The 27957-nt window shown below is 36.5% G+C and overlaps 1 protein-coding gene across 1 annotated transcript; it reads right to left on the reverse strand.

Annotated features, from left to right (window-relative positions):
• On the reverse strand, positions 1-27957 carry HSPA14 (heat shock protein family A (Hsp70) member 14). The gene is made up of 14 exons (XM_004379671.2): positions 27660-27957; positions 26647-26727; positions 26490-26572; positions 17444-17492; positions 17203-17308; positions 15830-15920; positions 14803-14907; positions 13116-13277; positions 11663-11818; positions 8866-8968; positions 4036-4248; positions 3400-3573; positions 962-1032; positions 1-212 (listed from the first exon to the last, which is right to left on the reverse strand). Exons 1-14 carry the CDS (start codon positions 27714-27716, stop codon positions 134-136), a joined length of 1530 nt encoding a protein of 509 aa, XP_004379728.1. The 5' UTR covers positions 27717-27957; the 3' UTR covers positions 1-133.

The raw sequence follows: 27957 nt of genomic DNA on the forward strand, positions 1-27957 counted from the left end.
ATATATTGTCATTTAATAGAAACATAGATTATATAGTTCATTTAAAAAGTATTTTAATATAAACTTCACTTATAAACAAAACCAAATAATGTTGACATTCTCGCTCAAAAAAATTCAAGGTTTCTCTAAAACGCTAAGATGCCACCTCAATAGTGATTGCTTCGCATTTTCCAGTCTCTTGATCTGTGCATGTCACATGTAAAGATCCATCTCTAAACAAAAAATAAATAATATTTTATAAGCTCATTTTATAAAAACAAAGTCCTTAAGAAATTACTTGAGAACTTACAGGAAATGAGAGATAATTTTAATTTCTGAAAGAAGGGTATGAAGATAAAGAATAAACACAATTTCAGTGTCTTTAAATATAGTTTAATACTTTACTTAGGATCTAATTCTTAGAAATTTCCTCCTACAGTACTGAGATAAAAGCTGTATTTCTGAAAAACTCAAGATAAAAATTTTAAGACTTTATGTAAATTGTACAAACTCAAGATGCATCATGCTATTTTTAAGCCTAGGCCATGGCAAATCCCTCCTAATGAATCCAATATTCTTGCTAAGCACAGTTTATGGAATAAGTCATCCCTAATATTAATATGGAAAGGATTTACTTGCAAAACATACTGGTGTGGATGGACTGTTACTAGGGAAATGGCATAGCTGAATTTAATTCACACTTTTATTTCCTAGAGATTTTCTATAGCAATAATGAAATAAACTTATCCTTTCATAGGGCAAATAATATTAATTATGTAAACCTTAGAAAATTTATATTTAAAACTGATTGAAATTATGTCTCAAATTAGTATGGACCAGTTTTTCAGATTGACTATACCCGAAATAATTGAAGAGTTCAAAAAAATTCAGAATACAAATGACGTGAGATGTACTTTTCCTTATAACAGGTCAAGTCTCAAAGTGAATTTTTTTTAACATCAGAAGTAATTTAATTTTGTACCTTTTCATAGTAAGAACAGCTAATATATCACGCAATCCATTTTCTTTTCTATCTAAATCCTGGAGTACAACCTGTTTATACAAAAAAAAAAAAAAAAAAAGACAATTCAGCACTTTGACATAATAAATGGATTCATCAATTATTCCAAAGGACCAAATCTTATTACTGAAAAAGCTTTAAAAAATAGGATAGTTTTCAATTCTCCTGCCAATAATTTAAACAGAATTCAAAGAATAGGTGGTAAGCTTTCTAAATGGAAATAGCTCTAGAAGGATGATGTATAACTAATGTATCTGTCCCTCTTAAATGCCATGTCCTAAATTAAAAGTGTTTCTAAGAAATATTGTTTCACTCAGAAAATAGACTACTTTTCTTTTTAATAATTAAGCCATTATTAGTAATCTGCAGATTATATTTTTAGTAAGCCTTCTGATATATACTTTTTAAAAATCAAATATTTTAAATACATTTGAAAAACCTTCTATTTAAAAGAAATATATGGCAAATTCTTTTGTACAGCTAAGATTACATTTGTAAATAAGAGATAACTAATGAATTTACTGTAAACTTCTCTGATTTCCTAAAGAAAGGTATGTCAATAAACCCAGCTCAAAGTTTGAGATGATTTTTCTGACTCTGCCAATATCAAGTTTCATTAACTTGGACAAAGCACTTAAGTACCTGGGTTTACTCATTGGTAAATGAGGAAGTTCAAACAGATGGGAACTCTAAAATGTTCTCTTCCAAATTCAGTGTTGTATCATCTTAGTTGTTCCAAACTAAAGGTAACTCTTCTCCTCCTGGTATCTTTAAGTTAGGATATAATGACAGTAGCTGTGAAGTCTCAAGAGTAGTATGTGAAGAGAAAAGGTAATAAATGTACAGGAGAGAGTAGCTAAGGGAATTCTAAGTGACTGCCATCTGGGTTTAGAAAGCTGATGCATAAGAAGGTGCTTATACACTACTACACATCAGAATCACCTGGAGGAGCTTTTAAACAGTGTGCTCGTTGAAGGCGCCCTGCTCAGAAGATCCGAAGTTGGTAAGTCTGAGCTGAAGCCAGGCATGTTACATATGTGTGTGTGTTTTCATTATTCTTTAGTTGGAATTAGAAATAGATACATAAAGCTGAAAAGAATTTATAAACATATTATATACATTATATGTATGTATAGAGAGAGAGAGACAGAGTCACCCCCTCTCCCAATAAAACTAGATATTTTAGTCTAGTTCAAGACTTTACTTTTAATGTATGTATTAAAAAAAAAAAAAATCATACAATACATTCTCTTTTATTACCTACATTTGTTTTAACTATACACGTAATTCATGCTCATGTCCTGTATTGCTTATAAAAAGTTCAGTATAAGGTATAAAAAGTAAAAGGCCCTTCTTGGTATCTGTAAACCTACCCAGTTTTAAGTGTCTAGAATATGGTTCAAATATGTATAGATATTTTCTGCATACATCCATGAACATCTAAAAATGCACAGCTACCCAAACACCACCCCCTCGCTACCAATCTTTTTATTTAAACATAAATCAATGACACATACTGAAAATAATGTTCTATAGTCCTTGTGTGTGTATGTATGTCTTCATATAACCATATTTCTTGGGGATCTTTCTAAGTAAATAGCATGGCTCTACCTCACTCTCTTTAAAGGAGGCAGAGGATCATATATTATGAAATGTACATGTGGTATTTTGGAAAAGCTTCCCAGGGGATCCTCATGGGGCATACAAACTTATCCTGTGGCAGAGGCTGCATAGTAAAATGGAAAATGCATGAAGCTAGAAGTAAAGCCAACCTGAGAATAAATCCTACCTCTACCAAGAAACTAACAAGGCATTTACTACCCTGGGCCTTGGTTTCTTAATCATCTATAAAATGTGGGTAGTAATGTTTATCTCACAACATTTTGAGATTATGCTTGTATGCTGCCTAGCACTCACTGCCGTCGAGTCAATTCTGACTCATAGCGACCCTACAGGACAGAGTAGAACTGCCCCAGAGCTTCCAAGGAGTGGCTGGTGGACTCGAACTGCCAATCTTTTGGTTAGCAGCTGAGCTCTTAATCACTGCGCCACCAGGGCTCCAGATTGCCTAGCACCTGGCTTTAGCAAAACAACAACATCAAGAATGTTATTTTCCCATTCCACTTACCTTGTTCTTAAATACGAAGGAGGGTCAAGAGCACAAATATGGAAGCAGTGTAACTACAAACTGTGTTTTTGTTTTTCCATAAATGCTTTCAAATTAAAATGGCCTATTTCTTCTCTCTTTCAAAAATGAATAAGAAGTAATCCATTTGTAAAAATGTGTTAGATGTCTATACACATTTTGTAGTAATTGAGGTATCAAACCGAATCTAATCCTGAAAGAAAAGCTAAACAGTTTCATTAGACTAATTCATAGACTAATTTTATGTATTCACCTGAGCAAACTTGTTTTCCTCTTTTGCAGAATTTTTCCCCTCGGACTCATAGAGTTCAAGGCATACTGAAGATATACTTCCAGGGGCTTGTAATGTGTGTTGTCTTTGAGCTGGCAAAGGAGTTCCTGATGGAAATAGTACTGTGAATCTGTCGGCTCCTGATTCATCCACTCCCTAATAAGCAGGAAAATAATATGCATAACCTTTGATATTTATCTTTACAATTAAGAAAAAAATCACACCTACTTTAAATGTAATATATTTTTCATTAAATATTTAATGTAGTATTATTTAATTAAATATTTAATATACGCCTTGTTGATAATCTAGAAACTACAGATAGCCAAGAAGAAAATAGAAGTGATCCCTAATCCCAACTGACTTTATTTAAAAACATATTTTTATCTATATTAGAAGCTTCTGATTAAAATTGTTTTCATTTTATTAAGAAATTAACATGTTAGATAAATATTAACTGAAAAAACATAAGAAACTCATTAAAAGTAAAATTAAAACTCTAAATTTAAAATTTTAATCAGAATACCAAGATTTAAGGTAAAAACATGGTATGCATGAAAACTTATGGCAATCAATTTTTAATATTTTTATGGAAAAATATAGAAAAGTTAAATATACCTTAATTAAAATATCTTTGGCTGAACACTCTATCATAAGAGAGTCTTCCACTAAAAGCTTTTCTTTCCCAGTAAGAATTCCTGCTTCTATTGCTGCACCAATAGGGATAACCTCATCAGGAGGGACAGAATTTAGAAGCTCAACATCTGGGAAAAGGTCTTTGATCAGCTGCTGTAGCTTTGGAATTCGAGAAGACCCTCCACAAAGGACAACCTAGAAAGTAAAAATTTTCAAATTTTCACTTTTAGAAAAATAGTTATTTCTTAAAAATTAATAAGGGCAACAGGCCAAGCTGTCTTCTTGTTTTTGTATGTAAAATACAAAAAGCCCTCGATTTTAATATATTATGACGTTAGTTCCTTACTTACAACAACAAAATTTAAAACAAGGAAATCTCACCACATATTAGAATATATAGTAGAGCAACATATATGTAATACACGATGAATACCGTACAAATGAGGCTTAACCCCAAATAGTCACTGGAATAGGAAATTAAATATTAATTTCTTGTACTGTTCCAACTTTAAAAAGAAATGTTTAAGCAAGTCTTACAGCATTTTCATAACAAAATATATACTGACAATCACCCTATTTTAAAAATATTCCACAGACTTTTGCCCTTAACATGGAATAATAATAATTTTGAGGAAAAACAGATGCTTTCCAAAACTACATTTTAAGCTCCTGGTACCATCTGATGAATTAAATCAGTTGCCCCTGATGAACTTTATAAAATATTGCTTAAATTCCTCATCAAATCATCCATTTAGCATTTATGACTATGGGTATTCAGAATATAGAATAGTTACATAGGTAGCCCGTATGTAGCGCAATAAAGGAAATCATCAATAACCACTTCTTATTTCTTGTTCTGAAAGCTCAATGTGACAGGGAAAAGGATCAACTAATGAAAACTAAACCTCTTTAACATTAAGTGTGAAATGATGAGGGATACCATGTTTATTTTCAGGTGAAGGCATGCGGAACATCAGCTGAAGGATACAGAAACAAAAAAACAGGTTTACCTTGGCAAAGATCCCCAAAAGGTCTGTTTTGGAGGTAAGGAAAAAGAAAAATCTTCTCTAAAATTTTATGATTTCAGTAAGTTTCATGAGAACAAAAATGTAAAGTATTTTTTTCCCCAAATTTCTCAGATTCAACATCAAAAAGCTTTATTAATAAAAACAAGTGTACTGTGCAAAAGAAATAACCCTGGAAATCTTGGCTTTTGGACTATTTTCATTTAAAGGGGTAAAAAGTCAAATATGTTACTATTAATGCAGTAACCAGCAAGTTTTAATTTAAATAAACTCCTTAAACATCTAGTCTGTAGTGTGAGATTTCTTTTGCAAACTTAAATTTTAATAGAAAATACATATTTCAAACAAATAACTATTCTTACCAAGAGTTTTTCAAATACAATGTTAGCTGTATTTCATAAAATAAAACTGCTGTTAAAAATCAAACCACCTAGCTACTTGGAAGTGAAAAAAACATGAAGCTAAACAACAAAGAGAAAAATATAAAGTAGTACAGATTATTCTGAAAGTTAAAAAAATGAGAACACAGTTTATCAAAGCTTGTGAAATAAAAGCAAAGCCATTAATAAGGTAAAATTATAGTTAAAAACTTTTTAGGGAAGTATGTAAGTGAAATAAATGAGCTAGCATTCAATTTAAGAATTTAGAAAAATAATAAAAGTGTCCTGGAAAGTCTGGGGGAAAAAAGAGAGAGAAAGAAAATCAGAAATAAACAAATTAGAAAGGAGAAAAACAGGACTTAAAAAATCTAAGGAATGTTTTGGGAGGGAATGGTGGCAGGAGTTCGAAAAAACACTAAAACAGATTAATATCTGACAAAGCTAGACAGGGAAAAACAAAAACTAAAGAGAAATTAGCCAGTTTTAAACTTCTTTAAATGTCTAAATTTAGTATCAAAAGATATATAAAATTAAAAATTGTAAGAATATGCAAAACTGAGATGTCAAAAATCTGTAAGAAATCTTTACAGAGACCACCCATGCATCACACACTAATCCAGAACACTTGAAATAAAGGTATTAAATTCATTTTTTAAGCACCTGACAGCCTCTATCTTAGGAATATATGGAGAGGGAAATCTTTAACAACATTTTAATACTAAGAATGTATTCGACCTCAGTTCAAGCAATTGGGAGCTGGACTATTTGTGGTATCAAAATGTGAGGACTCTATGATCAGTTAAGGAAAAAGAGAATTTACATTAATTGATCACCCACAATCTGCCACACACTGTACCATATATATTTCATTTAATCCTCATAAAAACCCTATAGGGTAAATTATAATACTTACTAATAAGGTAAGTATTATCACCCTCTTATAAGAAGAATAAGGCTCAAGAAATTAAGTGATTTGCCTTAATTAAATGAATTTAAGAAATTAAGTGAATACTAGTTTAGAACTATTTAGCATCATGAGGCTTCTGATTCAGGTTGGTCTGTTTCCAAGCCCATTCACTTTCCGTCACTGTCTTACTACCACTGTACTACCAAAAAAAAACCAAACCTGTTGCCATCGAGTCAATTCTGACTCATAGAGACCCTACAGGACAGAGTAGATCTGCCCCATACGGTTTCCAAGGAGCAGCTAGTGGATCTGAACTGCCAACCTGTTAGTTAGCAGCCAAGCTCTTAACCACTGTGCCTCCAGGGTTCCCCATTGTACTGTAGGCCTTATTTTTTATAATCCACCCTCTAGCCCCCAAGCAGGTCCCTAGGTGGTACAAACGGTTAAGCACTTGTCTACTGGCCAAAAGGCTGGCGGTTCAAACCCACCCAGAGCCTCAGAAGACAGGCCTGGTGATCTGCGTCCAAACGTCACAGCCTCAAAGACGTTATGGAGCAATTCTACTCTACACATATGGGGTCGCCATAAGTCAGAATCAACTCAATGGCCACTAACGACGACAAACCCCCAAGCACCTAGCACAATGCCTGGTACACTATTAAGTGTTCAAAAAACATTTATTGAACTGAATTGCAGAAAAAAAGGATAAAAGAGAAAGATTTCCATCATACAGCATATACCAAAATATTAAAAATCCTTCAAACTATACTGACAAAGACAGGATTGAACTAAATTGAACAAAGATGGGATTTACAAACTTAGAAGCAGATGAGGAAATCAGAATAACAGACCAATATATTTTAAGTACATAAATAAGTGAAATTTCTATATGTCAAAAACTTTCCTCCCTAACAGGACTAAAATTAAACAGTTAACTATATGCCTCAAAAGAAGACTGTAACAAATGACAGTTAATATTCTGATTATATAAAGCATTTACACAGATACAATTTTTTAAAAAAACACTAGGATTTAAAAGATTAAACAGGTAAAGAATATGAAATGAATACACACAAGAAACAAAAAAAAATAAATAAACATTAAAAAATAACCTAATAACCAAAGAAATATAAAATGACGAGGTACATTTTTTCAACTGAAAATTTATTTCTAAATTATAAAACTCAGCGTCAGCAAGGTTATAGTAAAATGTGTATTCTTATGTACTGCTGATGAGACTATTAACTAATTAAACTCTTTTGGAAAGTAACTTGAGATAAAAATAGTTTTAAGTTATTCATACTCTTTGACCCAATAATTTTACTATGGGAATCTAGCCTAAGAATAATCCTAAATACTGTAAAAGCCTATTACAAGTGGAAAACACCAAATGACCTTGGCGTACAACAGTAATCACCAGGGAAATAAAGGCGCTCTGGTGCCTTTTCTTTTCTAAGACACAAAGAATCTATTTAAAATTGTGTTTATGAAGTCTATGCAGTAATATGGGAAAAGGAATTGGTTATAATATTATATAAAAAAAGTAAAATTCCAAATTGTATATATAAAATCAAAACTGTTATAATAAATACTATAGCTAGAAAACAAACCTATGCATACAAACTAGTTAGAAATATTCCAAAATATAACACTGGTTGCCTTTTGATATTTTCTGAATTTTCTTATATGAATACTAATTACTTTAATAATGAAAAAGGAAAAAATTATATAAATCTTAAATTTATAAAACAGTATGTTCACTGAATAGAAGTAATCCTGGGGAAAAAGAGAAAACAAACAACTCGAATGGTTTTGAAAGTCTCAAATTACTTTCTTAAGCAAGTAGAGAGAAACGGTATGGTGTTCTGGTTAAAAGCAGACTCTGGAGCTAGACTGTAAATTCTGGCTCTACCACTTATTAACCATGTGATCTTCAGGAAGTTACTTAATCCCTCTGCACCTTGTTGTCTTCACTTACAAACCCATCACCATCGAGTTGATTCCCTGACCCTACAGGACAGAGTAGAACTGCCCCATAGGGTTTCCAAGGCTGTAATCTTTATGGAAGCTGACTGCCACATCTTTTTCCTGTGGAGTGACTGGTGGGTTGAAATGCAGCGGAGCACTTAACTATTGCGCCGCCAGGATATATAATAATGACAAGCTTACAGAGTATTGGTGAGTATTCAATGAGTTAATACATGTAAAATACTTAGAAACAGTGCCTGGCACATACTAAGCATTCAAATGCCTATCAGTCTTTGCTCACATACACAAAAATAGACTGGAAAGGAATTCTTTGCTAGGAAACTGAATATACATTAACTATGAGTTCAGTAGCCATTAATCAAAATTTAATCAATTTTCTTTACTGGTTAAAACAAGCTTAGAAAATACATAAATGCATAAAAATACTCTTTCAGTACCAAGGGGCTGCGCTTCCTAAATTGCAAATCTGAAAATACTCCTAAAATAGTTAAGTAAAATATAAAAGTATTACCTTGTTGATATCATCTGCTGTAAATGCACTTTGTTCTAAGAGTTCTCTGATTGCTTCTATACATTTATTAAAAAGTGGAGAACAGAGGAGTTCAAATCTTGCTCTGTATCGCACACACACACACCCAGAGGGAGAAGAGAAAGAGACAGAAAAGGCTTAATACAGTCAAACAAGACATCTTTTTCTGTGAACAGTAATGCCAAAACCTAATGTGATGGTTTCTGATAATGGGTTTGTGGTCAAGAACAAGGTATTAAATACCCAGCAGTGCAATATGATGATGGGGGGAGGGAGTCTTAAGTTACTTATCTACAAATACATGAAGATATTTAATATCAAATTAAGGTAGAAGACTGTCTGCCCATGGCCTATTTATAAGCTTCAAAATAACCTAAGAATAATACTCAATAAATCAATTGATCCTATAAAATTTAGAAATTTTTGCTATTTTTATATGTGTCATGGATTGAATTGTGTCCCCCAAAAATATCTGTCAACTTGGCTAGGTCATGATTCCCAGAATTGTATGATTGTCTACCATTTTGTCATTTGATGTGATTTCCCTATGTGTTGTAAATCCTATCACTATGATGTAATAAAATGGATTAGTGGCAGTTATATTGATGAGATCTACAAGACCGATAGTGTCTTAAGCCAATCTCTTCTGAGATATAAAAGAGAGAAGCGAGCAGAGACCGGGGGACCTCATACCATGAAGAAAGCAGTGCCAGGAGCAGAGTGCATCCTTCGGACCTGAGGTTCCTGCGCTGAGATGCTCCCAGACCAAGAGAAGACTGATGACAAAGACCTTCCTCCAGAGCCGACAGAGAGAGAAAGCCTTCCCCTGGAGCCAGCGCCCTGAATTTGGACTTCTAACTTACTGGACTGTGAGAGAATAAACTTCTCTTTGTTAAAGCCAACCACTTGTGGTATTTCTGTTATAGCAGCACTAGATGACTAAAATAATATGTAAAAGTTTTAAAATTTACTTCTCATTCTTTCTCTGAGTCTGAGACTATGATACACTTAAGTATAGTTTTTTTTTCTGTCTGAGAAGTTTACATGCTAGCATATAATTTTAAGATCTATGTTCATGAAAATGTACTCCCTAATTTTATACTGAACTTACTAAATGTAAATGAGTGATTTCTAAATTTATTTGTATTATCTATAGATATTAATACATACTTTTACGGTGTAAATCTTTGTGATGAAGGCAAAATTTCCTTAATCAGTAAAAGTTACAAAGTTCTATTTCCTTTCTAATCACTGTTAATGATAAGCAAACATACACTGAGTACTTGGTTACAAACTTAAGTTAGGAATTCTGGAAACAGAAAAGAAATAAAGATGTGCCTACACAGAGATTTCAATTCAATACCTTTTCTATCTTTTGGGTTGTCGCTTTAAATGTTTCTTAAACAATCTGCAGCAGTGCTGTCCAACAGAGCTTTTGGCAAGCCACTAGCTACATATGACTACTGAGCATATAAACTATGGCTAGCGCTACTAAGGATCTGAATTTTTAATGTTATTTATTTTTAATTAATTTAAATAGCCACATGTGGCTAGTGGCTATTGTATTGGACAGTGCAGATCTAGAGTCTTCAGGAAAGCCCAGGGAAGGTAAGGAAGCTAAACTACAAGAGTCAGATGAAAAAAAAAAAAAAAGAATTTAACCAAGTAGTCAGTAGAATCCTAAAATAATACTATAGTTATGGAAAATTTTACTATTTTCTAAGTTACCTGTTATGGTGCTGGGAGGTTTTAATAGTGTTAACTAATGGTGGCGTAAATGGTTAAGCCTGGAGATCTACTTCTGAAAGGTACAGACTTGAAGACCCTATGGAGTGCATGTAGTTCTACTGTGCAACACATGGGGTTACCATTAGTGGGAATTGACTCAACAGCAACTGGTTTAACTAATGGTAGGTGTTACTGTGAATAATATGCAACACATAATGACAGGGCAAGACCTCCTTTTGGACTTTCTGGATAAAGGTACAATCATGTAACCAATGTTTTGGATTGTGTAAAACATGGATATTAAAAAACAATTTTATACACATTATATCTGTTTGCTAAATGTCATAAAAGTGATTAAAATTTAAAATGTTGATGAAGACTGAGCAAACAAAACCAAGACAGATGTAAATCTTCAATATAGTGTAATGGTTAAGAAGGATGAAGCCTGGAGTCAAGCTGCCTGGGTTTGAATCCCAGGCCCACCACTTATTAGCTGTGTGACTTTGGGCAATTAATGAAACATCTCCATGTTTTAACTTCCTCATGCATAAAAACAGAATACTAGTACCTACCTTCCAGGGTTGTTAGGAGGATTCAGTGTGTTAATTACATATAAAGTACTGAGAATACTGCCTGCCAAACAGTGTTAACCATTAAGTTATAATAAACAGTCATTGAAACATGTGCAAGCCCCACATCAAATTTAAGCTAAACAAAGAATTAGGGACTATAGTGGTGAGACTGCAATTTAGTAAGAGATGTCTGAAAGTCTCACCTTACCTTTCTTTTAAAAGATCCAGGATAACTTTTTCACACACTGCTATTTGTAGGTGTAAAATAACAGGGCAAGCAACTGACGTAATTACTTATGCAACCGCTATTTAGTCTGACAAAAATTGGGCCCTAACAGTAAAAACAGGGAAGTGTCCCTTTAATAGATGTCTTAGTAAATCTCAAACAAATGAACAAGAAAACCCAAGTGAGAAAACTATATCTAAATATGAGTGCTCTTGAAATTCTTTTTTTTAAGTTCTTTGAACTTCAGTTTTACCTGGACACATTGCAATCAAAATCTTGACCTTCATATAATGAGTCAAGGAAACAATTGGCACTTCCCAAGGTTGACAAAGAATGTTTTGCAACTTCAGCACTGTTCATCAGTTTCATCATGGCTCGGGCATTTCCCCTCACATCATGTTTGAAAGATCTAAATTAAAAGCATAGACTTTGAGGGTTATATTTTTACAACAATAGAAAATTTAAAAAAAAAATTTATTGTAACTAAAATCTGGATACTCCCTGTTGGACAATAATAAATTCATGAATCAATATTACATACCAAATTCCAGTATCTGGTTTCTAATCCCTTTAAAATTTCCTTAGAAAATTCTATGCAATTAAAAGGAGGGTTCTTGCAAAAAAAATAACTGATTTACTTAATATTATGAATTGCTGCATTATGTAACCATAACGATAGACTGTCCTTTTAGGTTGAGTACAGTAGATGTCATCTTTTTGCAGGTGAGACTAATAGATTTAGGAGAGTTATGTAAATGGGTCAAAGTCTCATATCTCACCTATAATCACAGCACAAACATTGTTTAATTGTATAAAACTATCTGTCCAGCATAAAAAACAAGTTATCAGTGTTTCTTCAAAGAAATCTGACACATATAAAATATGTAAAATTACACTTCCTCTATCTTCAATATGAGTTAATTCTTTAAATTGCTTGCTAAGTAGTCATCAATGGCTTTATTTAAACAACATCTTTATAACAAAAAACAGTACGTAGGTCTTTATTAAACAAATGAGAAACTACCACTTTTTCAAAAAAATTTTTTTAACCATCTAGTATAGTTGAATGGAAACACTACGGCTACATTTTTTTTCTTTTTTTCTAAGAGCAACAATGTCCAAAATACAACCTTTATATATTTGACTCTTGATAGTCCAAACACAATAAGAATTCTGAATGGAATAATTACATCCATTAACAAAACTAAAATATTCCTTGTGGTAGCAGATTAGTAATTAAAATAAATACCCTATAAGACATGAATTCCTAAGATTTAACACTAGAATGTGACTATGACATAATGTAATCTTTATCAAATCTAAATTTTTTAAAAAACTGTCCAGAAGGCAGTGAGGCCTCAATGCCTGTACTCTCCTTTATCCAGACATAAAAACAGCACACGAAGAATTAAAAAAACAAACAAACAACCACCTGAGTTCCAAGCTCACACAGTTCAGGGTCTGAAGGTCCCCTATTGTAAGTGAACAATACAAGCACAGTGCTGCTGTGCAGCGTGGCTTCTGCTTCCTTGCTACTGCTTGGGTAGGACACTGTAACACTGGATACAAAAATATCCAGTTTGTAAGCAATGAGAAATACACTTCTTCCTTTGAAGCAGAGCAATTTAAAATAAATTAGGAAAAAAATAACAGAACCTGAAGAGTAATAACAATCAAAACGTATTTTCAAGTCCATTAATGCTCACCTTTGAAACTCAGAAGCTAGATACTGTGCTAAGGTTTCCGTGAAATGTGCACCACCTATATTATCATCCGTGTTTGTTGAAAGAACACGATATATTCCACTGTTAACTTCCATGACACTGATAGATAGGGATGTTCCTCCAAGCTTAAATACCAAAATATTGCTTCAAAAGAAAAATAATGAGTAATTATCAGAGAATCACAACATTTTAAAGCTAGGTTGGACGTTAGAACTCATTTAGTTTAATCCCTTCAAATTACAAATGAGGAAACTGAAAATCTCAGATGAGTAAACTCTCTATAGTTACTTAATGATGAATAAATCCTAGAACCTAGAGATTCTAATTCCAAGTCCCAAGTTCTTTTTGACTTAGTCATGATGGTAAAAATGTATTCTGAGTAACTGGATCTCAAAACATTAAAATTTCAAAGTAAATCAAGACTAGATTTGTAATTATAGTGAATTGTCAAAGAACTGGATATAAAAATTTTATGTATTAATATCCATGATTCTACTGTGCAAGTTACTATTGCAATAACGTATAGATATAAGACACGCAACACTAGGAGTTAATTCCAGATTTCCTATATACGGAAAATTCACAACTTTTGATATTCTACATTACTTAATTCACCTAAAATAATGTCCTAGTGATTTATACATATTTCTTTAACTGTGAAATAGGAATGAGGTGAAACACTTACGGAAATTTAACACAATATCTGAATTAATTTCCTTAAATTTGCATGATGCGTCAGGTCTATTAAGACATGTTTGACAACTAAATTAGGGGTAAGGTGGTTCAATGGTAAAATTCTCATCTTCCATGCAGGAAATCCAGGTTTGATCCCCAGCCAATGCAACCTCAAGCACAGCCACCACTCATCGCTCAGTGGAGGCTTGCATGCTGCTATGATGCTGAACAGGTTTCAGCGGAGCTTCCAGACTAAGAATAGCTAGGAAGAAAGACCTGCTTGATCTACTTCCAAAAAAAAAGTCAGCCAGTGAAAACCCTATGGATCACAACAGACCAATCCTGTTGTGCATGAGGTCACGATGACTCAAAGGGCTGGGTCAGGGCTGACTCAAAGGTAGCTAACAACAACCACGTCTACTTCATCATCAAAAGAAGTACCAAATCCCCATTCTGGATTTCTCCCATCTCCTGCCAAGCTAAATTTAAATGAAAGTACCAACTGTTTCTAAACATGTCTAATAATTGAAATTGGTAGTAAAATTAACAGTGCCCTAGCTTGAATCAGGATTTGGCAGTTCTATAATTTTCAAATCTTCCTCCGATAAAGGGACAAAATAAGGTTAATAAGAGGCAGAAAAGCTCAAACTTCCATCTTGTTATGTCCTTTCTTTGCTTTCCCTTATTTATTTGAAAAATTCTAGGTGAAGTTCATCCATAAAGTATGGGAACCACTGCATTATGTAAAAACCTCTATTTATGTAATTGGAGCCCTGGTGGCACAGTGGTTAAGACTTGGCTGCTAACCAAAAGGTCAGCGATTTGAATCTACCAGTCGATCCTTGGGAGCCCTATGGGGCAGTTCTACTCTGTCCTATAGGGTTGCTATGAGTTGGAATCAACTCAACGACAATGGGTTTTTATTTATATAATAGCTATAATCTAAAATGTTTTCTGCGCTGAAATAACTTACAACTGCTGGTATAGTTTTTACCTTTTTTCTGTAGGGGAGTCTTGTCCAATGCCATAAGCAAGGAGAGCTGCAGATGGTTCATGAATTAACCGCAAAACATTAAATCCAGCAGCTCCAGCGGCTTCCCTGTGAACAATTTGCTTTCAATGAATTTAATATTATAACCCGTTCAATTCTACATCTTTAGAAATGCTCTGCTAAAGATTCTATGTAACAGCAAACAACGTCATAAACAAAACATCAAGTGCAATGATCTTTGATAAAAGATGACAGAACATAAGAAATGGATGGAATCCTACAAGAATATGTCATTTCTTGTTTCAAATAATAATGTTAGGAATTCATTTTCTTGACAAAGAAAATATGTACTTATACTGAGTAAAAAAAACTAAATTCCTCAAATATGCCCATGTTTACAAACTATAAAAACAGATGAAGACAAATTTACAATCATTTTGGAATTTTCCAATTTCTTTAATCTAGGGTTACAGTTTTCAAAAGTAAGTCAATTCTCTGCCTTAGAAGCAACTTCAATGCTTGCCAGAGCCCCAGATGGAATTCCATCCAGCAAAGCAAAGGCATGCATGCTCTGCAATTATATTTGCATAATGACCTGTAAATGCAACATATATATATGTATATGTACATATATATACACACGTGTGTGTATGTGTCTATTAGTGTTAAGATCTCAGGTGAAGAAGTAATTGTAAACATTTTCTAAAACTGCATATTCTTATATAATTCCCACATAAACCTTAACTACATGAAACTTAGGCAAAATGACTCATGAACATCAACTTAACCCAGTAATTGAAAACGTCTTAACCCAGTAAATCAAAACAGCTAAGGTACACCACATCTAATTTTATGTTCTCTTGGCACTTCAAAAAATGATTAATAATCATTACCATACTGTTATTTACAAATACAATTTTACTGCCTAAGGTATTTTCAAACAATTTTACCTTTTACTGTATAATGATATTGTAAAATGTATATTTCCTTTAATTAAGCAAAGAAGATAAACCCCATGTTATATACTTACCCAAGAGCATTTTTTTGCTTTTCTCCAAAATCAAATGGAACAGTAATAACTACATCATTTGCATCTGAGCCCAAGGCAGACTGTGCCGTTTCTGTATATTGAAAAATATAAATTTTGATGTAAAAGAAAAAAAAGTCAAGTGATACGCTGAGATTTATTAATTTGTGTCAAAGATTTTCTCACTAAAATTATTTTTCTAATTCACTTGCTTGTCCCACCCTGTCAGTTTTCTTCTCTTGCTCTCTTAAACCATGCCGCACTTTTTGTGGTTTTGTTGATAGCTTGTGGACGTGGAACCAGGTACTTTCCAAAGGGCCTGGCTCTTAGGTTTCAAAGTTTCAGCCATCCCTTAAATTAGACAGGGTCCAGAGAGTGAGATTCTAGCACGTCAACGTGAAGACAACACGTTAGTTCAATACGTTAAAGGGCTGCCTTCTATCCCACAAGTTCATAACCAAATTGCAGAGCCGAAGTGAGCCTTGTAAATCATCTACTCTAGAATTTCCCAAATTATTCCACAGAATACTGCTTAGCTCAGATCCTTCATCTGTAAGGTAGTGATAAAACCAAAAAACTCCAAAATGAAACCTGTTGCCGTCAAGTAACCTGTTGCCGTCAAGTCGCTTCTAACTCATAGCAACCCTACAGGATGGAGTAGAACTGCCCCGTATGGTTTCCAAGGCTGTAATCTTTACAGAAGCAGACTGCCACATCCTTCTCCTGCTAGGCTAATGAGTTTGAACTGCCAATCTTTCAGTTAGCAGCCAGGCGCTACAGTTAGCAGCCATGTGCTAAACCACCATGTCACCAGGGCTCTTAATCTGCCTAAATTATTGCTGAGAGCACACTGTCAATCTTCAAGAGGGAGATACTCACTAGGAGTCCTTGGGTGGTGCAAACAGTTAACTGCTTGACTAACAGAAAGGCTGGCGGGGCAGATTCACCCAGAGGAGCCTTGGAAGAAAGGCTGGGCAATCTGCTTCTGAAAGGTCACAGCCATGAAAACCCTATGGAGTGTGGTTCTATTCTGTACACATACGGTTACCATGGGAATCGACATGACAGCAAATGGAAATAATATTCACTATTTACCAAGCTCATCTGACCACTAAATCTTAAATTCTGAAAATGCTAATTTGGTCTAAACCATTTACTTTACTTATAGGAAAACCAAAGTCAGGGAGGTAAATTATTTGCCCAAGGTTACATGGCCAGTTAGTGGCAAAGCCAGGTCTACAGTTTAGGTCTCCTTCCTGTTAAAATCTGCTGAATCTCTCTGCTTCTCCCCAGGTTCAAAACTACCTTTAACTTTTTCCTTAAGGTAAACTTTTAAAAGATCATTAAAGTTAACTACTATCTCTTTTGCTCAGTACCTTTCATTTTACTAAATATCAGCCTGGCAACATCTTCTGGGTTAACAAATTTTGTTTCTTCTCCGGTATCTATTTCATATCGTAATTTCCCATTTTTTTCAATGACCTACAAAACAAATAATTATAATTGTGCTAAATAAAGGATCATTTTAATAAAAATATAGTTTCAAACCAATGTTCTGTGTTACGACTTTGGCAATTACTTCGTGTAATAGGGAAATAATAACAGAACCATACTCACTAAACATTTACTTTCTGCGATGTATTTCTGAGCCTGTGGATCATCAGAGCTGTCCATAAAGAAAGTAAATATAATCAAGTATTAAAATCAATATTGCTGATACATAAGGTTTAAAGAAGACTGTATTTTTCAATACCACTGAATAAATATGAAAATATAAACAAAAATATTAAGTTACTTAATAAAAACTTCAAATATTATAAAAGATAGGATTAAGTGGATGATTTTCAGTGGTTAGAGTCATTCTATTAACGTGTTGATCTTTGCCTTTGAAAGTAATAACTCTTTCTTACTGACCTTCCTGTTATTAACAGATACTATATATTTTGGGGTGATTTTTTGTATCAGTGATTTATTTTGTCATATACTCTCGTATTTCTGATTAAAAAAATTGAAAAGTATGAATGTTGTACATGGAAAGGTGTTATGAGGGTGAATCCAGTGTGCAGAGTACTATAGGTAGATAGATCTACAGTAATGTCTTACACAAAGTGGACAGTAAACCAATGTACTATGGTACTGGAAAAATTAAAACAACAGATATAAACAGGTTCAGAAAAGCTCAGTGACTTATAAGCTAATAAGGGGCAGAGCCAGGACTTGGCCTAAGTCTTCTCTATCAGGCTAGTTTTACCACATTGCCTCCCAGTAAGACTGTAAATGATCAAAGTACAGTACTTCTGCCCTCTTGAGCAGGGACAGAACTCTCTGATCCTTGGCTTACTTCATCTAGAAATCAAGATGAACTAGACTAATACTTTTATATGAAATACTTCTTCCAAGGGGCTGGGACTATTTTATTCAGAGACCAGCCTTAATACTAAGAGGAGTTGAAAGCTAATAGTGACAATAGCTGAAGCAGCAGCCCTGGTGGTACAATGGTTAAGTGCTTGGCTGCTGACCAAAAGGTTAGCAGTTCAAACCTACCCAGCAGCTCTACAGGATAAAGACCTAGCAATCTGATTCTGTAAAGATTACAGCCAATGTGGATGGTCTCAGGGAACATCTAGCTCAATTGGCATAACATAGTTTATAAAGAAAATCTTCTATATTCTACCTTAAGTGAGTAGTGTCTAGGGTCTTAAAAGCCTATGAGCAGCCATCTAAGATACTCCACTGGTCTCACCCCTTCGGGAGCAAGGGACAATGAAGAAAACAAGATACAAGGGAAAGATTAGTCCAAAGGACTAATGGACCACAACTACCACGGCCTCCACCAGACTGAGTCCAGTACAACTAGATGGTCCCCGGCTACTACCACTGACTGCTCTGATTGGGATCACAACAGAGGGTCCCAGACAGAGCTGGAGAAAAATGTAGAACAAAATTCTAATTCACAAAAAAAGACCAGACTTACTGGCCTGACAGAGCCTGGAGAAACCCCGAGAGTATGGCCCTCAGACACCCTTTTAGCTCAGTAATGAAGTCATTCCTGAGGTTCACCCTTCAGCCAAAGATTAGACAGGCCCATAAAACAAAATGAGACTAATAGGGCACAAGAGCCCAGGGACAAGGACTAAAAGGCAGGAGGGGACAGGAAAGCTGGTAATAGGGAACCCAAGGTTGAGAAGGGACAGCGTTGACATGTTGTGGGGTTGTTAACCAATGTCATAAAACAGTATGTGTAGTTAACTGTTTTATGAGAAATTACTCGTTCTGTAAACCTTGATCTAAAGTATAATTTAAAAAAAATTAAATAAAAAAAAAATTACGGCCAAGAAAATCCTATGGGGCAGTTCTACTCTGTCACATGGGACCACTGTGAGTCGAAATCAACTCAGTGGCACCTAAGAACAGTAACTGCTAAAGGGTTACTGAACATCTGAGGACCCTAACCTGTACAAATAACGGGCAGACAAAAGGGGTTTAAAAATTGACTAATTCAGCTTAGAACTCTGCCTGGAATACTTGCAGGTTCCTCATATTTCCTTCTCTATCACCTAAAAATCGCTGATCGATGAGAGGAAACAGTTAAGTAGCTTGTTCAAAGTCACACAGCTAATTAATGGCAGAACAGACCAGACTTCAGATCTTCAATACAAAGTTCAGTATTTTTTTCACTAAATCCTCCATTCTTTCCTTTTTTCTAAACCAAATGTTTCAACTATATTCCAGACCAATATTTCGGGGGTGGGGGGGGACACAGTATTTTTTTTTGCACCAATATTCTAATTTCAGTATCACATTTTCCACTTGTTTTCTTTAGAACAGGATTTAAGTTAACCAGGATAATTTATCGTATTATACGTAGTTATCTACCACTGAGGCAAGATCATTTGCCTGGAAGGATATTATATGAAATTTATAGAACTCTTAGAAATGGAAAAATTATTTCTCAATGCCATGCAAAGAGGGTCTCTCTCATCTGAAGACAGAATGCACAGGTAGCTCTTAGGGCCATATATGGACGAGACATTGGATACTAGTTAGCAGAAAGCAGAGAATGCATGTGACAAAGGATCATGGATATTATCAGAAAGCAGCGGACTGACCCACAACTACATACAAGTAAAAACTTTATTTTTCCACACCAGGATTAAATTACTTAACAGAAAAACAAAGATGGGGGGGTATACCCGGCACCTCATTTACATCATGATCTTCAGGAGGCAGAGAGTTAATCCTACCATTGTACCTTTACTAGCAATGACATTTTCTCTTCCTCCTCCCTCCTTAAATGTCTCTTACAGTCAGTAGGCCCACAGACTTGACACACACAAGCACTAATGTGCTATAGGGTCTTCTTCTCTACTACAGTTACATTATAGTACCTTATACGTTTAAAAGCATTTTTACATTCATCTATTCACTTGATCCTCACAACATCCCTGTGAGGTAGGTAGGACAATTATTAGTTTCCCACTTTATAGACAAGGACCCTGAGTTACAGAATGGTAAAATGACTTGCCTAGGGATATACAGCTATTAAAGTCTGGGCCTAGAACTTAGGCAGGATTCCTGGGCTTGCTTTCTTCCATACTGCCTCCCCTATTGCAACTTCCCTCCTCTGAACAGTATTTTTAGCCCAGTTTTTACTCCTTCAGCATCTTTCCCTTTAGTCTTTCCCCACAACATTAAGATCATCTCATCCACTAAATTTTCACAATACTACCTCCAAAGCTTAACTCCACTTGTTTTTTTTAGCCTTTCTCTTATATAAACTCCTATGTATTTTGATACCATTAACAGATTAATGTAGTACAGGCCAAATCCTCCTTCAAGTACTTCTCTCTGCTGTTTCAGAAAGTCTACCTATTTATATTAGCCTTATCCCATTATAACTGACACTTACCCTTCCATATGACAGCCTAAAAATATTGAGAAAACGTATATATATCCATTCCCATTTCGATGCCTTAAAAGCATTACCCCTTTAAAGCAAGGAATCTATGTCTGGTGTGGTGCTTAGAAGTTCAGGAGTATATTAATAAATATTAATGGGGCACAATGTTTCCTTAGAATACAAGTGTTGTATTTCAAACATGCATTAATATGCTGCTGTGACTGAAAATACAATTAAAATTTTTTCTTTTGTCTTTTTTTGGTTATATTATCAGAATTTTTTTAAAACTAGGAAGGTACTAAACATCATCTAGTATGAATCCCTCATTTTAGAGAGAAAGATATTGAGGCACAAAAAGGGCAAGTGATTCGCCCAGTGTAACAAACCGTGCCAGGATTTGAACTCACGAGTTCTAACTAGATTCCAGTGTACTCTACCACACCAGCTACTTCCCACATACATTACCCATTCATCAGAGGAGGTGTTGTTTGCCATTTAATCATGGTTCTAGATATGTTCCCTCCATTTTTTTGACTTCACCTATTTGCATTTCTAGCATTTAGTTAAGCACCTAAGCCTGTCCCAAAATGCCCCCCCCCCTTTTTAAGCCTCTAAATTGTAGGAAAGCTTTTAAAATCCCAATACCTCCTATTTGTATTTCCTGAAAGTACAAAGTAAACAACTAAAACCTTTCAGTTAGTTCAATGATGGTCAGTAATGCCCTTCTTTCTAAAGTAAATTGGTAGTGTGGCTGAATACCTTCATATCTCCCAAAGGAAGGCGGGGGCTTGTGCTTAAAAGGAATTATCTACTGCAGGGAGTCTTTATCAACACCACCCTCAAGTGTTCCCAACGCTATAGGACAAACAAAGCTGTTCTCTTTTACCATATACCATTAACTAGGTGAACTTTTATCGACACTATCTGAGAAAAAGTGACTCGGACAGTTCCCTAGAAGGAAAGTTTTCTAAGGTTTGCCCTCTATAACATACTGGACATAAAAACAGCTAACAGAAAAGAACGAAATTAGCTAAAAGCAAATTGAAATGCTGATATAATCTGAACTGTTTCCACAATACTCAAATGGCAATCGAAATTTAAAGACATACACATTTTATAAAGGGACACAAATAATAGGAAATGCAAAGAATTTAGTTACATTTACCATTTTATAAAACAGCCAATATTTCAGTTTATCAAATCCTATTATCGATATGAACCAAAACACGCTACTGTGACTCCCTGTCAGTTCTTTTCTATATTGTATACTGACCGACTAAGAACTAGTAAAATGAAGAAGAAAAGATGGCCTGGCTTTTAAGAGCGCTTACTGGTAGACATGTCACAGACACAACAGTGAAAATATAAGACATAAAGGTACAAATACATTTTGTCTACGTTAGTCAAATGAGCTATAAACCAAACCCATTGTCCTTGAGTTGATTCCAACTCAGAGCGACACTACAGGACAGAGTAGAACTGCCGCATAGGGTTTCCAAGGCTGTAAATCTTTACAGGAGCAGACTGCTACATCTTTCTCCCACAGAGCAGCTGGTGAGTTCTAACCACCAACCTTCTGGTTAGCAGCTGAGCATTTAACCGCCACACCACCAGGGCTCCTTCGAATGAGCTATGGAGGGATTAAAAAAAGGAAAACTTCGAACTCCATGAAGCAGTCAAATAGAGAGTTAAACTAGTAAAGGAAGGCTTCAAGAAATGAGGTCATATGCATTAATAACTTACATGTGTATAGTGCTTTTAAACTTTTAAACCCTTTCACATCTATTAGCCATTTGATCCTCACAACAACCCTGTGAGGTAGGCAGGTCAGGGATATTATCTATTCCCCATTTTACAGATGAGGGAACTGTTGTAGAGAGGTAAACTAAATCATGTTACACAGGGAATCAGTGATAAAGCCAGGACTAGCTAGCTCTCTGGACTTGGCTCAATCCTTTTTCCATTAGGTTGCCCCTCAAATTTCTGGAAGGTCTGTCAATTAGTGGAGAATCTTGGGAGAAGGAACTCGCATGTTTTCTGCTATTACTCTCCATATTAATGGTCCATCCACTTTTTCTTCCCCTGAGGACGAGGTGCATCAGAAAAGGAGCCAGAGTACCAGAAGGCAGGTGTTGGAACTAGACTTCTACTAGTTTAGGAAATACATCCTTTTGTAATTGGTACCTAACTTTTGGTATTAGAAATTAACCTTTGAAGCAATTTTTCAAGCCCTAGCTGAAAAGCACCAGTTGCTTCTTCCACTGCTGTTGCCAAACGTCTGACTGCAATCACAGCATCCCTGCGAAGCTCATTGGCAGTGTCTTGCTGAGCACTGGCCTCCTCACCAATAGCAATCAGCCTGTCCAATTTTTCTTCCTCACGTTTTGAAAGTTCTCGTGCCAATCTCCTGTTTTCTGCCAGCTCAGCAGCAATAGTCCTGGACACTGAACGCCTTCTTCGCCTTGCCCACCTTGGAGGTGGCTCACTGGTCAAAGGCCTATCTCCACCAGAAACAAAATGAACTCTGGAAGAGGAGACTTGATGCCGCTGTGTGGAGGCTGCACCAGGAGCGTTTCGGCTGGTGCTGGTGCAGGGACTGGGCTCACCGGACACACCCAGTCTCGTCATGGTGCTGCTCTGACAGGGAGCAACTGCACCTCTGAAAAGGTTGTGGGAGCTGCTGTAGCTGGGGGTCCCTTGAGAGCACCCTGAAAAACAAAGCAACAATGTTGCAACGAGGACATTCCTGCTAAAGGAATGCTTGGAGCCAGCAGCAGAGTTGAGAGACAATTATAAAACTGTGGCAGTTCCTGGCAAGGTCTCTTCCAACAAGGGGTTGGAAAGAATTCATTTCCTTAACCTGGACATTTCACCTCTAAAACCTTCCCCTCATCCTTCCTTAAACCCTCTCTATGTAGCTATCCAACCCACTCCATATCCACAAATCCCTAAGTACCCATGATAAATAATGCCAAAACTAGTTTGGTTCTTACAGAGTACTTCCAGATTTAAAGAGTTCTAATACTTTACATACCTACGTTTATAGCTTTTTAAAACCTGGAGCCCTTTATCTCACCATTAAGTTAAAAGGTGGGAGGGGGCGGGAGGCAGGACAGCATCAGGGACTATAGGGGGCTACTACGCAAACATATACTGCTGTTTAGAACCAAGTTGCTCCAGGACCCCAATCCTTCACATGCTTGAGTTACCTGCACCCGAGAATTCATCCCAGGAGTCCTCAAGGTCACTGGTTTCTTGCATCCGGTCACTGAGTCTCAGGTGACAATCCTCATCTGATTCCTTAACTGTTTTCAAGATAGGCTGATGATCTGCTGCCTGAGTCCTTTTTGCTTTCAGAATGCTGGTTCCCTCTTCCCCTGGGGGATCAGGGGCCACTAAATTCTGATCACAGTGCTTGGCCCAAGCAGCATCCTCCATTAAGTTGTCTGGATCAGTCACTATCTGATTTCGGAGAAGCTGATCTAGCGTATCATAAAATGGACAGTGTGGTGGATCGCCCATACTTGTGGCATGGGCAACATATGCCTTTAAATATAATGCTTTCAGAACTTTAAACTTGGAGCGGCACTGGCGTTCGGTGCGGCAGAAGCCTTCCTGCTGCATTCGCTTAGACACAGCCTGATAGACATCTGCATTATGATGCACAGTCTGGAGGCGCTGAATGTACTCTGCTTCACCTAGTATGGAGAGAAGAGTTCGTGTCTCCTGTCTGGACCACCGGATGCCCGCACTGTTATTGGTACTGGCCATAGTGAACTGGGAAGGAAGGCTAGCTGAAGAAAGCTCCTGGACAGCAAGGTGCAAATCTGAAGGTGTGGGGAAGCTCTGTGTGCTCTCAGTATATTTCCAGGAGCCAGCTGATTCTTCCCTCTCAGGGCTAATTGCTGAGAAGCCAGGTCCAAGGACCGCATTTCTGGCTGGAAGGCCACAGGGGAATGAGAGTTACAGGGAGGGCGCAAGGATAACTTTGGCAGCAAGTGAAGTGGAGCTACCTGTAAGTACTTCATAAATAGACATGATGCCAAGACTGAGAAAGCCCAACTTTGGGAGTTCACCCAGGACGGACACTAGACCAGGGGCTAACAAAGGCCTTACTGGTTTGGTAACAAAAAGACTGGCTCCTCCACATAGGGCCAAATGCTTACAAAGCTGAGTCTACAAAAATCACCATTGCCTGGTAACTAAATTGAGGGGAGAAATAACCTGGACCAAAAATCAGCTAGCTCTGGGGAAGTACTAGCAGGATCATGCTGTAGCAACATGTCTGAAGGGCGCTCATCCTTTACTAACCTTTGCCTACCTAGGTAACAGGCTGTGGTCATGTGTTACCCATCCATCACTATAGCACTTCTTTATTAAAAGGTCATTTACAGGGCCAAAAAAGTAAAGTTAAGTTGTTCCTGTCAATACAGAGCTTTCTAAATAATAGGGCTGAAGACAGCCACACCATTTGCCCAAAAGCAGCAGCACGACACAAACAAAAATATACTGCTGGCTGCTTACAGTGGTTCTAGCTTCGAGACTTATCCGCAACTCTGGGCTTTTTTTAGGAGTTTGTAATTTAAAAATTTTTGACACCAACTTATTTTCAATATGCTCAAACTAAATTTTATGAATGAGTAAAAGAATGTGGAAGTATAGTTATCATCACAAAAATCTGAATTCTCTCCAAAATATTGTTTTGGGTTTAGTGCATTGACATCCTAAGGAAAAGAATTAATATCAAGTTCAGTTAACTAAACCAGGTATGTGACCCAAAAAAAAAAGCTGTGTGTATGTATATATATAAAATAAATAAATATTAAAATTAACCTATAATGTCAAAATCCCAAGACCATAAACACAAGCAAATTTCTACTTAAATTCTCAATTGAACCAAGTGCAAAGGAAAGAAACTGGGGCTGAGGGTTTGAAGACCTGAAGTACTTCTCTAGTTCACACCCTAACTAATTTAGGAATGCCACAATTTCTATGTGCCTTGATTTTCTCATCTATAAATGGGGAGGGAAAATACCTGTCTTACCAACCTTGCAGGGATGTTAAAAGGATAAATAATAGATGTGAAAGAACTTTCAAATTTTAAAAACACTGTATCAAGTATTACTATTCTCGCTAAAACGAAAACCTCTATTATGGTAATCTATAATTTAAGAAAACAGAAGTCTGGGAAAGCAATCCTCTTTAATCTTTTAATTAAAGTCACAACAGATTAACCTGATTCTTAACTTAAGACATTAATTAAGCTATTTCTCTAATGATTAAATTTGCAAGACAAATGGAAAACTTAGTTCCAAGACAGTGTCACAAAGGCCCTAAAGAAGAAAATCAATAGCTTCTACACAAATTATGAACAATTGTAGTAAGTTTTGTAAAATTCAACTACAGTGCAAAGTCTTCAAATTTCTACAAAATCTTCCAAGTTCTTTCAGTTAAAAAAACAACATAAAATTGTGAAAAGTCCAAATTACCCTCTGAATGACTCAAATATCAAAAATGAATATTGGCAGTTACCAATACTCACAGACCTGTCAGCAAGAAACATATGTCTGTGTGAATCCCATTCTTCAGAAGACCCAAAACAATCAAAAGAAACAGTTTACTGGGGGTACTCTTTGAAATAACTCAGTCATGAAAAGCAACTAAAGGACACACTGTGGTGTTTCTAGTTTCATTTCACATTATGCTTAAAATTTATAAACACAATTTTATTGCCATATGTAAAAGTATTATTTCATTCCTTACCTTCTGCCAAGGATCTGCTTTACTTTCATTACTGTATTTGAAATATTTCTTATTCTACTTTGCTTTGCTGCCAGTCCAACAACCTGAAAAAGAGCAATATATTATAATGCGTGTAATTTTTAATTATTTCAAAGTACAAACATGATAGGACTAGTACCTCTTCATTTCTGGAGTAAGCAACAACAGCTGGAGTAACTCTGTCACCTGCATCATTTGCAACCACACCAGCCCTGCCATCCTGGATAAAAATACACAACTGTATTAGTCGTTTGGGAACGAAACACACAATCTTATTAGACATATTCTGACATATGTGGGTCAGCGTTACTTTGCATATAAGGGGGGGGAATTGCTATATCAATATTTTAAATTTGTAATTACCATTATTAATTTCCTAGAGTTTATAGAAGGCCTACATTCCATAAACAATTGCCTCATTTTTTCAGTCTACTCTGCACAGCCAATAATTGGATCAAATAACCACCTTTTTATATATAATAACAAAAAGCTTATTATTATATCACCCTTTCTACTTCTTTCCCTTCCCTCATAAATACATCTTCTTCCCTTCTCTTCTACAAATTAAGTAGTACTAATCCCTTTGGCTTTTGCTTACAAATCATTTGATATTTAAACACGGGAGTAGTATCAGGGAGGTTCATTATTATTGTTCCTGCTGACTTTTCACTGATAAGAGGAAGGCCACAAGCCCCCCTCGCTTTCAGTCTCACTTCCAGAAAGGACAAGTCAGTACAGCAAGCACGATCAACTCGCTTCACAGTCAAGCACGGTTCACGAAAGCAACCACTCCTGTTCCAGATCGCGTGCACCCCGCCCTCTCCTGGCAACCGTCCAGGGACCTTCCGCTCACAGATTTTCGGGCCCCCGCCACGCCGCCGCGCACACATCTCCGGGCATGCTGCGGCCTGACATCCCGGGGGCCCCGCGCGCCGACGCCGCCACGACACCCCCCAGGACGCGGCGCGGAGACGGCGCGGAGCAGCCGCGGGGAACGAAGCCTGGTCCGCCCGACCCTTCGCCTTTTCCCCTCGCAGTAACGCCTCTCCGCTCGCCGTTCCCAGCCCAGCAGACGACCAGAGGAGTTGACCTGAGGCCAGAGGTCGGAGTGGCCGACATTAAGTCCACTGCCCATCTCCCCAAGCCCTTCACCTTATAGACGGCCACACAGGCTGATGTGCAACCCAAGTGAACACCAATGGCCGCCATAAGGCGGTAGAGACGGCGGCAGCAATAACAAGAGGTCCCCCCGTGGCAACAGCTACCGGCCTCCGAAGAGCCCCACCAGACAGCGCGCAGACTTCACATTCCCGCCCGCCCACTGCGCCGGTCGATCGCGACTGCCTCCTGCGTCGCCGCCAATCAGTCCGAAGGTCCCGCCTTCCGTCGCGAGGAGTGGGCCAATTGCTTTAGTACGTCTCTCTCGGCTCAGAGGGAGTTGCACACAGCG

This window comes from Trichechus manatus, unplaced genomic scaffold (genome assembly GCF_000243295.1).
Source record: "Trichechus manatus latirostris isolate Lorelei unplaced genomic scaffold, TriManLat1.0 scaffold00067, whole genome shotgun sequence".
Lineage (NCBI taxonomy): Eukaryota > Metazoa > Chordata > Mammalia > Sirenia > Trichechidae > Trichechus > Trichechus manatus.